This window comes from Amborella trichopoda, chromosome 5 (assembly GCF_054954075.1).
Source record: "Amborella trichopoda isolate Santa Cruz 75 chromosome 5, AtrichopodaSantaCruz75HAP2 v2.0, whole genome shotgun sequence".
NCBI classification, from domain to species: domain Eukaryota; kingdom Viridiplantae; phylum Streptophyta; class Magnoliopsida; order Amborellales; family Amborellaceae; genus Amborella; species Amborella trichopoda.
Genome location: NC_142340.1, coordinates 11126208 through 11141341, shown reverse-complemented (window position 1 = coordinate 11141341; position 15134 = coordinate 11126208). Strand labels below are relative to the sequence as shown.

Genomic DNA, 15134 nt, shown 5'->3' with positions numbered 1-15134 from the left:
ACATCAACCAAGGATTACGATAGAAAATTTGTTGAAGTGTTCGAACCAACCTTTGATAATGAAATTCAACCCAGACTTCTAAACTGGAAAGATCCGGAAATACCTAACGATTGGCTTGTTAAAAATTTTACTGAACATAAAAAGAATTATGAACCAATAAATTTTCAAGCAAGTGGTAAAAATCTTTATATCACTGATTCTAGATTTAAACCAAGAAACTCGGTAGATAGAGGCCAATTATCTAGACTAGATGAAAGGTTAAAATTAAAAGAACTTGAAGAACCTGAAATTCCTGAAACACAGGAAAATATTTTTGCATTTAGAGGTTTTGAAATACCAATTCTTCCAGCTTTACAAGAAGAACAAAAAGCTTTGGTAATTTCAAATATGAGTATTGGAAACGAAAACATAATCTTCTTTAATAATCAAAATAAAAGAAGATACACTTATGTCTTAGCACAATTTAATTTCAAAGGATACAAACCTTATCAGCTAGATTCACTAATTGATACAAGAGCTACTACTAGTGCTTGTCGACCTAATGCAATACCATTAGACAAATGGATAAATATGAGAAACCCTATTCTTGCTAAAGGAATAACTGGTGAAGACACCCAAATTGATTTAAAAGCCAAAAATGTTCCAATATGGCTTGGAAATCATAAGTTTATTATTCTTAAAATCTTATGTTTTCCATATATGCATGGAGATATAATTCTAAGAAATAATTTTTTGCATGAATATTTGCCTATGGAAGTTAGCCCTAAAACTATCACTCTAACTAATAATTCAACAAAAATTATGATCGACATACTTGTAAAACATAAGTATCGTTGTGAAAAAGGATTTACGCCGCTACAGCGTGGCGAAAGTACGACTACAATTTTTAATTTAAATACTTCACATTGGATCTATAAAATTCTAGAAAAGAATTTTAGTGAAGACCCCTTAAAATTATGGCCAGTAAAACCTGGTTACTGTAATTTAAGCTCAGTGACCCTAATAGGATTATTAGAGTAAAACCAATGGTTTATACCAGTGTTTAAAAAATGCCGAGTCAAACCAGACTCGCCCGGTTCGACTCGGGAATCGCCATGGACGGATCGAATCGTCGAAAAAAAAGGGAATCGTCCGGTTCTAGAGAAAACCGGACGATTTTGTACAGTGACTCGCCGATTCACTGTACGGAATCGACGAGTCCGTACAGTGAATCGGCGAGTCCCGTACGGAATACTTTTTTTTTTTTTTTTTTTTGTAATTCATGATAGATTTTTTTGTAATACTTGATCGATTTTTTTGTAATCCATGATCGAATTTTTTGTTTTTGTTTTTTTTTTGTAACCCATGATAGAATTTTTGTAATCCATGATCGAATGTTCTGTAATACATGATCGAAATGTTTGTTTTTTTTTTGTAATCCATGATCGAAATGTTTGTTTTTTTTTTTCTAATCCATGATCGAATTTTTTGTTTTTTGCTTTTTTTGTAACCCATGATAGAGTTTTTCGTAATCTATGATTGAATTTTTTGTAATCCATGATCGAATTGTTTTTTTCTTTTTTTGTAATCCACGATTGAATTTTTTGTTTTTTTTTGTTTGTCTTTTTTTTGTAATCCATAATCGAATTTTATGTAATCCATGATCGAATTTAATGTAATCCATGATCGAATTTTTTTTTGTAATCCATGATAGAATTTTTTGAAAATTTGTGATTTTTTTTTTTAATCCATGATCGAATTTTTTTTGTAATCCATGATAGAATTTTTTGAAAATTTGTGATTTTTTTTTTTTAATCCATGATCGATTTTTTTGAAAATTTGTTATTTTTTTTTTAATCCATATTATTCAAAGAGAAAATGAGAGAGATGATGATTCTGAGGCCACCCTATCCTAGCCATATTATTCACATATTGAGTCCCAACAGCAACAGTGTAGGAATGAGCACGACAGTGCAGGCGAGCATGAAAGATGGACAATCTTCGGGGATTTTAGATTGGGAACACAACAAAACACTAACACTCAGGGATTTGGGAATAGTCAGACGCCTGCTAATATCGATGATTTGTTTTTAAATCGAATCAATGAATTGTTAAAAGAATTCAATCAATGGCACCAGCGTGACCAAGAAGAACAATAACGTCGTCTATCATTTTATTTTTAGATCATATGTTACTAATTTTATGCTTTATTGTAATCCAAGTATGTTGATATACTTATTCCATGATAATTATATGTTTATCCTTTTGTGTAATGTAAATTAAATGCTGAATGGCGGTTCATGCAGGGAAAGAACATATCAATATTCGCATATTCATTCAAAAACATGAAAATTCTTAATGGAGTACCCTCATTTCTTATTGAATTCCTAAAAAACAATATTTATAATGAATTTTTTATAATTTTTTCGGATTTTTTTTAAGCTTTATTCTGACCGATTCACCCGATTCTCGATCCGGATCGCCGATTCGCCGATCCGGATCGGTTTTTTGGAAGCCCGATCCGAGTCACTGATCCGTTTTTTAAACCATTGGTTTATACTAAACAAGATATAGACGATTTTTCAGAGCAAATAAAAGATCTCTTAGAAAAAGGATTAATTGAACCTATAACTAGTCCACATTCTAGTCCGGCATTCATGGTTAGAAACCACAATGAAATAAAAAGAGGAAAAGCTAGAATGGTCATTAACTACAAACGACTAAACCAAAATTTAGAACTTGATGGTTACTTTACTCCAAGAAAGATGTGTTAGTTAGACAAACTAAACATGTAAAATACTTCAGTAAGTTTGATTGCAAATCTGGTTTCTGGCAAATCAAACTAACCAAAGAATCCAAACCATTAACAGCATTTAGTGTCCCTTATGGACACTATCAATGGACTGTTATGCCTTTTCGATTATGCCATGCACCACAGATTTTCCAAAGATGGATTGACAACATTTTTTCTGATTCTAAAGATTTCTGTGTTGTTTACATTGATGATATTTTGCTCTTCCCTAAAACAAAAAAAGTCCACAATAAACATTTAAAAATAATATGTGATAAATTCATAGAAAATGGAATTATCCTTAGCTCAAAGAAAATGAAAATAGAAAAAACTTCTATTGATTTTTTAGGAATTGTTTTAGACCAAACTGGAATAAAACTTCAAGAACATATTATTTCCAAGATCAAGAATTTTCCTGAAGATTTAAAAGACAAAAAACATCTTCAAAGTTTTATTGGTTTACTTAATTATCGAAGAAACTTTATAAAAGATTTATCCAAAAAAGAAAAACCTTTATTGGAAAAATTAAAAAAGAATAAACAATTCTTTTGGTGTCAAAAAGACTCAGCAATTATTAAACAAATAAAAGTTGATTTATTAAACATTCCTACAGTTTGTTTTCCAAAAGATGGAGAAAAACTTGTACTTGAAGCTGATGCTAGTGATAAACATTGGGGAGCGGTTTTAAAAGCATGTGTAGATAATAAAGAATTAATCTATGGTTACAATTCTGGAAAATTTAAAACAAGTGAGATTAACTATATTACCTACGAAAAAGAGCTTCTTGCCATAAAAAATGGCTTAAAAAGATTTCATATTTTTCTTGCTCCGGAAAAATTTCTTATTAGAACCGATAATCACTCAGTAAAAGATTTTCTTAAAAATAAAAAAGGAGAAGAAAATCCCAGGAGAATCAGATGGTACAATTTTATATGTCAATATGCCTTTGAAATTGAACATATTAAAGGTATTAACAATGTAATTGCTGATTTTCTTAGCAAGGAAAGTCCCTAAACAAGGAACTATGGGAGATAGGGTAAACAACCCTTACTACCTCCTAAGAAAAAGGAAAAACTTTACGAAGGGATCCCTAGACCAGGGAACATTCAGTTTAGAGAGCCTAGACAAGCCTCTCAGCCACATCAACATTTTGCTCAATCTCAGATACTCAACGGTTATCTTTTAAAGATATTTTGAGATTACAAGAGCAATTATGCTTATCCCAAACTAAACAAGTTGCTGATTTTTACAGAAACCCAAATATCACTTCTAAGTACTATCATGAATTAAATGCTCTATGGAATCCCGTATTTCACAAAATAAGACAATTTAGAAAAAACATGGGAAAATTTTCTGAATTGTTAACAAAACAATCAGTTAAAACCAAGGATCTGCAAAACCTGTCTTTTCAAATTATTAAACCAATGGAATGGGAAACAAAATTTTCTTATGAAAAGATAAATAATTTTTTAAAAATTTTAGAACACTTTGTTAGTCAATCCAAAGACCCTATTTTTGAAAGAATTAGAAGAATTTGCCTTTATGAAAAACTAAAACTAGAACTCCCATATGAAGTTTTTCATGAGCATATTGAAAATAGGCTAAACAAGCCTGAAAGAAATATTACCAGAATACTAACCAAGTATAACGGTAATCTTATTTATGAATCCAACAAAAACCCAAAAATTGTATTTTTTCCTTAATCATGACGATTGGGAAATTGAACCAATCGAATGGGGACTTATGGATAAAATCATTTTTAATCATCAAGAACCGATAAAACTTAAAAATTTTCCAATGATGATCAAAACTATGATTTATGAAACTACCAAAAACTGGAAGTTCCATAATTATATTAATTTAAAAATTTACAGTTCAATACGCTGGAATAGCCAAGAAAGGTTTTTTAAACCCTATCAGATTTGGCTTTTGAGAAATGCCACAGATATTGATTTCTCTTTTTGCTCGACAAATTGGGGCTAAGCCGATAAAATACTTTTTGATACAGAAAACTACTGTTCAAAAAACCTTGAGATCATAAAAAATGAAGCTCAACAGACCAAAAATTTACTTGAAAATGATGAAAGTTGGTTCAGTGTTACGGACGGTAGAAGGTTGTTCATAACAAATTTTGAAGCATCCTTCAAAAGAACTAAACAACAATTGGCTGAAGTCCGAGAGTTCTTGGACAATTGTATAAAACACCAATTGGACATCCCACAATATCTAATTCCTTTTGATGAACCAGAAGGACCAAATAGTCCAGTGTCAAGCTTAAGCTTCGACAGTGTAGCCGAAGCCAATATATAAAATATGATGGAAGACTGACACACATCAGCAAGATGAGACTCGGGATAAGACTAAATCAGTACATTTCGGATAAAGAAGACAATATGCAAAGATTTTCTTTAATAATATATATGCATATGCATGTAGTCAAACTTGCAATGAATGCTAAATTACAAATGCAAAAAGCTAAAAAACAAAAAAGATCTACCTTGCAATAAATGCTAAAAAAGAAAAAAGGGTCTACCTTGCAACGAATGCAAAAAGCCACGAGTTTTTGCATAAAACTATTCAAAAGAAGGAATATTCTTTTATTCACCCTTTGAAAGACCACTATACAAGTGAGACTTACCGAATGATCATGAGATGGACGATCGACTGCAAACACTATTCAGCACACCAATCCATAGGAACAGCATCGAATAGTAAAAACACTATTCTTTTGTGATGATTCACCTAACCAATTACTGTATCTAACAGTAACCATCTGAAGAAGGACACAAAGGGTTTCACTTTAGGACCATGCTCTTTCCATTTTCTAACAGAAGGACATAATCACTAATGCACAGTATTTTTTCTTCTGATTTCTACCCACGAAGACATGGTGGTCCCCTGGGCCAACAGTCTTAAAATTTCTAAAACCATCCTTGGCATTAGACACGTGGGTAGTGAATCCCGAGCCAAAACACCACAATCCCTCTTTAGGATCAGCTAGCATAGTCTCAACGACCACACAAGCATGCTCCCTATCATCCTCAAGATTCGCATTCTTTGGTGCTGCAATATCTTAGATATCGTACCCATACTTGTTGCAGTTATAACACTTGGTATTCTTTAAGACTATTTTCTTAGACCCAATGCCCCCCGTTTGATTTTCATCTTTTTTATTCTTATTCTTTCCCATGCCCATGTCTTCTTATGCTTTGAGCTTGGCGATGACCTCATCCAGCTTTAGCGTGCTCTCCTGTGCAGTGAGGGTTGCAGTAAACACTTCCCATGAAGTCAGTAAAGTGTGGAGCAGGTAGCATACTTGCATATTCTCGTCAAGCTTTATCATGCCACCTAAAGCACTCAAATTAGAGCTCTAAATGTAAGGATGTGCTCGGCCGACATTCATCCTCCTTTCATTTTAAATCTGAGTATATCTTCATAGTGTCTTTCTTGTGAGGGAAGGAATGGCATAATCCTGCTCAAGCTTCTCATGAATCTCCTTCACAATCTTTATAGAGTTTCAAACTTGAGAGAGTGAATTATTCAAGCCATCAAAAGGAGATGCATAGCCAGGGTATTTATGCACACTCATTGATCATAAGCATCCCTAATTGCTTGCCTTTTATAAGTGTTGCCTCTTGGTTTAGGTGGGGGGCTCTCTGAGCAGCTGCCTACGTCCTTCTTCAAAGAGGACATAGCCTTTCTTTTTTTCCAACTTACATGGTTCTTCCCATCCAACCTTTAGGTCTTCAGAAGTACATCCATAAAGCCTTAGGTTTCTATGTGCTTGACTCAAGAAATAAAAACCAATTCCTAAACTATGGCAGTAAGAAGACTAGCTCCGCTATATAGAATTCAAAAATTTTCTTTTTCCTTCATTAATAACTAGAATTTCTATTGTGGTTACACCTCCCCTAACCTTGACTAGGGCTGGCGTGCCCCCATTCGCTCTTTGTGCTAGGTGGTGCCGACCACTCCAAGATCCTTATGGCCATGAAGAGGAGCGAGAGAGTTAGAGAGAAGGGAGAGAGTTGGCACGGAGGAGAGAGTTGGCACGGAGGAGAGAGAGGTTTGAAAACTGTGTAGGGAATGAGGGGGTCCCCTCCTTATAATGGCCACAAGGGCCCTAGGGTATTCCTAAATAGATTAGGCTTCGATATCACTTTAGGATATTCAGGTAATCAACAAGGTGCGAGTAGAAAAAATTAGAGCCATCCATCCATGAAATCGGCCGTCATGATTTAGAAAGGAATCTAGGAATCTTATCCCCGAATCCTTGACCCCTATCCACTTCTATTCTATCTAGATTTTTTATCAATCAAAATTTATCTTCTATTCATTTTTTCTCACAAAAAAATCCACAAAGACTTCACAGGATTTTTCTCTAACTAAAAAATATTTTTCAATTTAATTTGACTCCCAACAAGGTTTCCCAAAGTTCCAAACAACTAGGAAACATGTGGCGTCCCTCTTTGTGGGGCATGTGGCCCACGTCCCACACCATGTGGGCCCCACATGTGTAGGGGATGTGTCCATAGCCCACCCAAAGTAGGTCCCAATGCAAAAAGAATAAATTTCAACAATACTTAGAAAATTAAAGAAATAACCTTTAGGAGTGTTTTGTTCATTTAAACATAATTTAAAGTTCTGAAAAAATATCCAAAAATTACACGAACATAAATACAATGGAAACAATATTTCCGGAGTTCTTAAATTTAAAAGTAATTGTCAAGGCACTCCACCCGTGCCAAGATCCATTATCCACAACTATCTTCTCAAACCAATCCAATGGGACCCAAGACCCACAGTCATGTATAGGGGCACATGATTGGCTCGTCAAAGATGGCAAATAAATAAAGAAACCACGGTCCTAATATGTCGATTATAGGCTTTCCCCCAAGAGCAAGTCATAAGCACATATCACTATAGTACAAAGACACTCATTTTATACACATACATGTACCCCTCCATAGAATTGTTTCCCATAATGCGGCTGTTAGAAAAAGTTTGTTGAGGACTTGTCGATTGCGCTTACATGCCTACATCCGTACACAGGAGACCACGAAGCTCTTCTGGCCCAAAGAATGTCCCTGGGCATGATGGGGTTATGTGATCCATTTAAAGGCCTAATGAGAACATGTACTGAAATCATTATAGTGAAATATTGGCTCTAGTGGAAGTGTGATCCACGTTAGACTATGAGGCATTACCAATGCTAAGACTCACCTGAGCTTTGACTAGTTACGGCTAATGTGAGGTTTTGATGTGACATTACCCCTTGAAGATGTTGGAGTTGTACCCAGGACAGTTGGCTAGAGGAACTAGATGTGACCCATGTGTGTGATGATTCACCTGAGAGGACAGGGGCCTAAATCCTCATCATTACCATCACATGGTATGTACATTAGACAGTCGTTCGGGAAGCGGCCCTTTTGGATAAGGGTGTGTTTTGTATACATGTGCCGAAGAGATGACTCCCTACAACACTAGACTATATTGGAAGGACTCATGGAGCATAGTGTTAGAATGGAGCCTAGACTTATCCTTAGGGAATGACCTGTAATCTATGAACTAAGATCATATCTCCTTCATTAATTGGCTAACTTTGATAGTGCAATCATGAATCCTTATGAAGGGTTGTGGATCATGGGAACTATTGGGCCAGTTTGAGAATGTGCATTGAGATACAGTCTCAAAAAAAGATAGAATCATTCGTATATTTGTTGTAATCCTAACTCTATGAATCCAATTCCCATCAAATCTTCTTGGATATGTTTAAATATGGTTCAATTATTTTTCAGATAATTATAAACAATTTTCAGACCTCTAAGTATTTTATTTTATTAAAAAAATATTTTTAAATAAGAAAAATTCAATTTTTGAATTTTATTTTAATCAGATAGGAAAATAAAATATTTGATGACACTATAAAATTTATTTTAATATCTATAAATTATATTCAAAATATTGGGGGCCCATTGGGATTCATTAGGCCCACCAATTAGTGGGCAGCCCACATGGCCACCCATAGGGTGGTGCGCCCCACCTCCTTATTCTTCTCTTTCTTATTTTATGCCTTGTGTCATAAGGTATGCAATTAATTGGAATATTTTAGGAAACAGTCGGTGTAGAGATTTTGATTGATTCAAAAAGGAGAAAGTATAAAAGATTTATTAAATTTAATTTAGTATTTTCTCTACATAATATTTGATGGGAATAAAGTTATGGAGACTGAGGGATAATGGTTTCACCTCTTTCCTTTAATCATGATGGTTGATCTAAGGAGTGAATGGATGAGATCTCTTCACCCCACAGGTCTCTATGATCAAATGTCAAGATAAAGTCTTATAATGACGGCAAAACCCTAAACCTAACCTTTATGTTATATAAACTAGCTATGGGGGGCCATTTTCTACACACTTCATATCTTAATCTTTGTCTCTGAGCCTAAGGAGCGACACGCCCCTCTTTGATCTCTCTCCATTTCTCTTTAAAATTAGGATTTAGAAAAGAAAAAACAAACCTTAAAGGGTGGCACGCCCAAGCCACAAAGCCTAGCCCATAGGTACTAGCTTTATGCTCAGGTGCTGAGCCTTGGTCTAGTTTATCCCTGTCATGCTCTCTGCTAGTTTTGCCTAGGCTTCTCAAATGGTGAGACAAGTTCTTGAACCTAGATCTCGTGCGCCATTAGTGGAGGAGACCCAGTGCGGGGTATACAAAGTCCTTGGAGATAACCTAAGGCAAGGTGTGCAGTATTTTCCTGTCTCATGCTTTCTTGATTTAATTGCATATTTTATGTATTTCCATATTCATGTTATAAATGTAATTTTATTTTGATGGCAAGCAAGTGAGAGAGTCTTTAGCATTCTTGTATTTTTATTTGGCTCATATATCCTATTAGGACACTTGTAAGTGATCCGAGCGGTAATGAATAAAAATAAATAAAAAAACTTTAATCGGTATTGACTTGCCCAATCAAATAGTTCTTCTTTCAAGGTATCTCTCCGACCTCAACAAGGGATGACCCTTCATAAAACCGTTGACATTAATGCCTATGCCCAAGGGAAAGGCTTTTGGACATTGACCAAGGCTATAGACTACCCAACCCTACAACCCTAGGTCAGTCAACCAATATATGCCTCCCTAAAGTGCACAATTCGCTATTATTTATTACATTTACATGCTTTTGCAGCCTTTAAAGGCCAAAAACCTCAAAAATGGCAAAGGCAGCAATGATTGGGAAAGGGGGGCCTCTGTTTTGGAGTTGGTCTAATGTGAGGCATTCAAACTTGACTTCTAATTTTAATGAGGCTTGGAGAAATCAATGGATAACACACTTGAACTTTGCTAGGGATTCTTCAAAAGTTTGCCACAAATACAAGACGATTGTCACTTCTTGCTTCTAAAAATACTTTCTATGAATTTTTTATAACTAAGGGAAATAAGTACCAGCACAGATACCTACCACAAATGGTTAATTAGAAATAGATGCTCTGATAGCACCAGATATTCACAGGTATGCAAAACCACATATCTAGCTGACTTTGCACATCATAGAAGGACATGCATGTCATTATCCATTTGACCCCGTCAAAACTTGAAAGTCTTCATTGGTTTCAAACTCACACAATCATCTGATATAATGGTAGGATATGGAGCTGCGACAAGGGGCACAAAGTGCAGAGTGAGATGTTTTCATCAATGGTAAAGGTGCAAGATCGCCAGTGAAGATAATGGTGATTATATTACACAATCATCTGATATAATGGTAAAATTCCTTTACAAATTTGTTCTTGATGGACCACAACGGCAAATATGATACCACATGTTGTCTGCTATTTACAAAACTTTAAAGGTTCTGGATTTTTTTTTTCTTTGTATAGCTCTTATTGAATTTAACATACTTTGTAAACGAATTTAACATTCTCTTAAAAAATATATAAAAAAAGACACCCGCAGCTCCTCTCACCCGAAACCTTACAGGTACATGCTAGAAAACACATTAGAAACCTCTTCCTCCATCTTCTAAATATCAGCAAGCATCTTTGACTTTTCTCATGCAAACCCCCACCTAACTTCTCAAGGCTCTTCATTAAAAACATCGAATGGGCCAGAATTTTTACTTTGTTAACCTTACCTAAACTTGCAAAAAAGTAAGGAGAAATCTTGCTTTTCTAGCGATAAAAGAAGAATGCTCACAAGTTTATCAATTAAAATCTACAAGATTGCTCTGCTTCCCATTACTGGGTAAATCAATATGGATATATGGTTCGGAATAGAGAACTAAAGAACTCAATTAATCACGTGCCACTAGAGATGACATATGAGAATAAAAATGCAAGGCATGAGTGAAAATGAAAATTGACAACTTAAATGAGATGACGATATCTTTTTCATGCACAAGTACAAATTAATCACTTGCCACTGGAGATGAGATACGAGAATAAAAATGCAAGGCATGAGTGAAAATGAAAATTGGCTACTTAAATGAGGATGACGATTCCTTTTTCATGCACAGGCCCCTGCAATGCTCTAAGTCATAGCAACCATTGGGTTACTTCACATAGCCTTCGCATCAGCCATCACAAAATGCATATAAAATAACAAAGAAAACAGGAGTCCATCTTGAATGCTAACTTTCCAATGTCTTTAGACACTCCTGAAATTTCTAGTATGATGAATGGATAAGGTTCAAAACTGAAGTAAATCTTATGAAAATTCTATAAAGCGCATCACATTCTAAGCCAATCAAACAGAATACAGATGGCATTGAGGAATAGATACCTACAAACAAAATGGCAACAATGGAAACCAGCCAAAGTAGGTGGATAAATGATATTGTAGAACCGCTTTGCTCCTCTCCTCCAATACCAACACCTACAAACGACAACTTCTTATTAAACATTACAATTATTTTAATCATGGAAATGAGTGGACACCATAGCAGAAACAAATTTGGATACCAAATACCAGTTATAGAAAGGTCTGAAGCAGCTCTACAGTGGTGAATAACCGAGTTGTATTTCAATTCCATTCTAGTAAATAATTTAAAACTGTACTTCAATTAATAAAATCTAGTTTACATTTAAAAACGTAACTAATTTGAAAACAAGGTTACGCAATATGATTTCATTATATCAAAATGGTCCTGTTTCAGTTTTTTTTTGGGTGATCTGTTTTAATATTTAGTGATAACTAACTTTCAGTCGGACCACTTGACTTCTTGTGCATATCGTCAGTGCTGTAGCAGTTACCTAGTTGACACTAGGAACTCCACAAGAAGTATGCACTTCTCAAAATCGAGAGCACTTCCAGCCCCAAAAAAACCCCACTCCCCCCTACCCCAACCCCCCAAAAAAAAAAAAAAACATGAGCTTCTCATAGACAATAAGAAGTGTACATTGCTCATGGAAGCAGGTTTCTAAATTCTATTTTTAAAAAATATATTGAAATGAAATTTTGCTGACCCTAAATAGTTGGGATAAGGCTCAGATAATGATGCTATTGAGATGAAAATATAAAGGTGAATTTGCCTCATTTAAGCGCATTTGTAAAAATACAAAAAATAATCACAAGCAATAAATGGCCAAAATGCCCCCAAAACTTTTAGAGGTATTTTGGTCATTTTATTTTGTCAAATTATTTTTATATTCTTTTTACAGGTTCGTGTAAGTAAGAACTACAAATAACCAAAATTTTAGCTCAATCTGGATGTACAGAAAAATAAAATAAAATCAGTTCAGATCTGCAAGTTTGGAAACTTTCGGGTTTATCAAACACATTTTTCCTTACTCCCTTAGAATTCCAGATAAGCAATCAAACACAGCACTTTCTGGATCTAGATACAAATGTGCAAGCTTCTAGACTCCAAAACATCCCAGTTTTCCAGCTTCCAGAACCCTAGAACAACCGAAGGTTCTCGGGCAATTCCCTCAGAGATACAAAGATCCTAAGTAATCAGTTAATAAGGCAACACTACAAAGACTGGCCCAAAGATGAAATATGTTAACTATAGATCTTAAGGATATCCAATGTATCCATAGGGATACATTGGGATATCCAATTTATCCATAGATTTGAAGGATATCCAATGTATCCATAGGGATCAACATGAGACCAATATTAAGTATTTAGCAACCCTGCTGGAAGTTAAAGTCTCACCATGAAGAGGTGTATATTAAGGTTCTAAAACTCAGAACTCAAACCGACTTGGTAGGCCCATTGGTACGTCACCCGAATGAGCAACCATCTGTGTGACTCTGCATTTATTCGTTCCCGGATGATGCCATGCATGTAAAATCCACAAATCAGGACAGTGTCCAAATTTCATTCGGACTTTTCCTTAGTTGAATCAGATAAAATTGGTTGTGAACTTCATACTAACAGTTAAGAGAAAGATATCCATAGCAACATATTGATACAAATATATAAAACAAGAGCAATCATTCTGACCTTACATTACCTATTGTGCCAACACCAGCTAAGGTAATTCCTACCCAGTCAACAGCATTCATGATCTCCTTCAAGTAAAAATGTGAAAAAATAGAAAGTATTGCTAATCCACAGCCAGAAACAGGTTGTATAATGGAGACCTGTCATAAACATAATTAACAAGTTATCAACGGCAACACAACAGCCAAATAACTGCAAACTGCATATAGCAAAGAGATCAAATAACTTACACACTGATAGTCATCAATCTTAACATGAGACATAAATGCCATCCAAAATCATATGATGAGAGAAATTTAAAAGCTAAGTTGGCATCTCCAGTTAGCATGAAAATCCTATTGCACCTAAAGCTGCATGCTACAAGTGAATAATGCCAATAACTATATTAAAATGATGACAAAGTTATCAACTAAAGGATCGATACCATGTCAGCAATTCATACACTCAAAAGTATTATTTCATAACTATTTGCAAAGAGAGTTTGACCAATTTCTTGAAAATAGGGAGTTCACGTTGATCAAGTTTCACACATGGATGAGAGTTTCGGAAGGTAGTCTGAAGTTGATCCCTTGTTTGTACTCCAAAGTCGAAACTAGGTGTCTCATTGCCATAATATAACCTCTTAATTGTTTAAATTAGCAGATATCTACCTTGCCAATTAAAAAGAATAATTCATTGCCAAAACAAAGAGGAAAACTTTTTATTCAAGGTAAAAGTATGGAATAGGAAATGCATATAAAACAGCGAAAATTGATTCAGATCATAAAGAATTTTTGCTGTTCGACAGACTATTTTAGGGCGGCTGCTGGCCTTATATGTAGGGAAAGTCAAAAGGAAGAGGTAGGAATGACATCAGATGTTCTAGGTTTACATAGACAACCCTTGATGACTCAAGATAATTAGTGTGGTTTGGAAGACCCATTGGTGTGTAGAATTCCCCACACCATTGGACATTTTGTACACATCTTGCTATTGTTTTTGGGGGCAACTTGATGTTGTTCCATTTTCTTTTGGGTAGGTCAGCAGTGGAATTTGGTCCTTGGATGCTGTCTTGCCCAACCCATAATGTCCTTACCACCTATAATGTTATTGATGACACAATTGTTAAAAAAGAAAATCTTTTGGAACCAATAAAGAACACAATCTACGATGCTCAAATGTAGATACCGATATATAGAGAATGCGATACAACTCAGCATTTCTTGAAATACAAGATACAACTACGAAAATGAGTATCCGATGTTACACATCTATAATATATTATAGTTTATATAATATGAAAAATATGCATCCAACACATTGATAAAAATATAACATATTTTTTACTTATATCTTTCCTAATTATGTTATTTTATTTAAATCTTTTCTAATTATGCCATTTTCTACTTAACAAGTATCAGTAGCTGATTTCTGCAACTAGTATTGGTGTCGACATAGTACCACACAAGCACACTAAGCATAGAAGTACATCATCATCATCTTCGTAAAAGCCTTTTCTCAATTAATTGGAGTCAGCCAAATCTACTATATTAAGGGTCATAACCTTAGTGAGGTCATAAGTTCCCATATCTTTTCTCAATACTTCCAACCATGTCCTTTTGGTGGCTACTCCTTACCTTTTTTTAGCCTCCCACTTGAACTAACTCGTACCTCCTAACAGCTGTTGTACTGAATTTGCGCCACACATGGCTAGCCCACCTAAGTCTACTCTCTCCCATCTAATCACTTATTGGTACCACACCTAAATTTTTCGGAATGTATTCATTTTGAATTCCATGCCTTCTTGTTTTGCCACACATCCATCTCAACATCCTCATCTTCGCTACACTCATTGTATGAGTATATTGTTTTTTGAACACCCAACATTCCACCCCATAAAGCAAAGCCGGTCTCACAACTGTCCTATAGAGCTTGC

At 34.9% G+C, this 15134-nt stretch overlaps 1 protein-coding gene across 11 annotated transcripts in view; it reads right to left on the bottom strand.

Annotated features, from left to right (window-relative positions):
- Window positions 1-15134, bottom strand: part of LOC18443643 (magnesium transporter, putative (DUF803)) — a 90898-nt gene that overhangs the window by 45048 nt on the left and 30716 nt on the right. For 4 of the 11 annotated variants that reach the window (XM_006853827.4, XM_088867463.1, XM_088867462.1 and 1 more), the window contains exons 3-4: window positions 13230-13359; window positions 11556-11644 (exon numbers count right to left, since the gene is read on the bottom strand). In XM_006853827.4, the coding sequence (XP_006853889.1) occupies window positions 11556-11644; window positions 13230-13359 (219 nt within the window). Of the gene's footprint in view, window positions 1-11551; window positions 11645-12928; window positions 13027-13219; window positions 13360-15134 lie in introns of those variants that run through there. The other 7 variants (XM_088867467.1, XM_088867468.1, XM_088867465.1 and 4 more) reach the window with 6 other exon arrangements.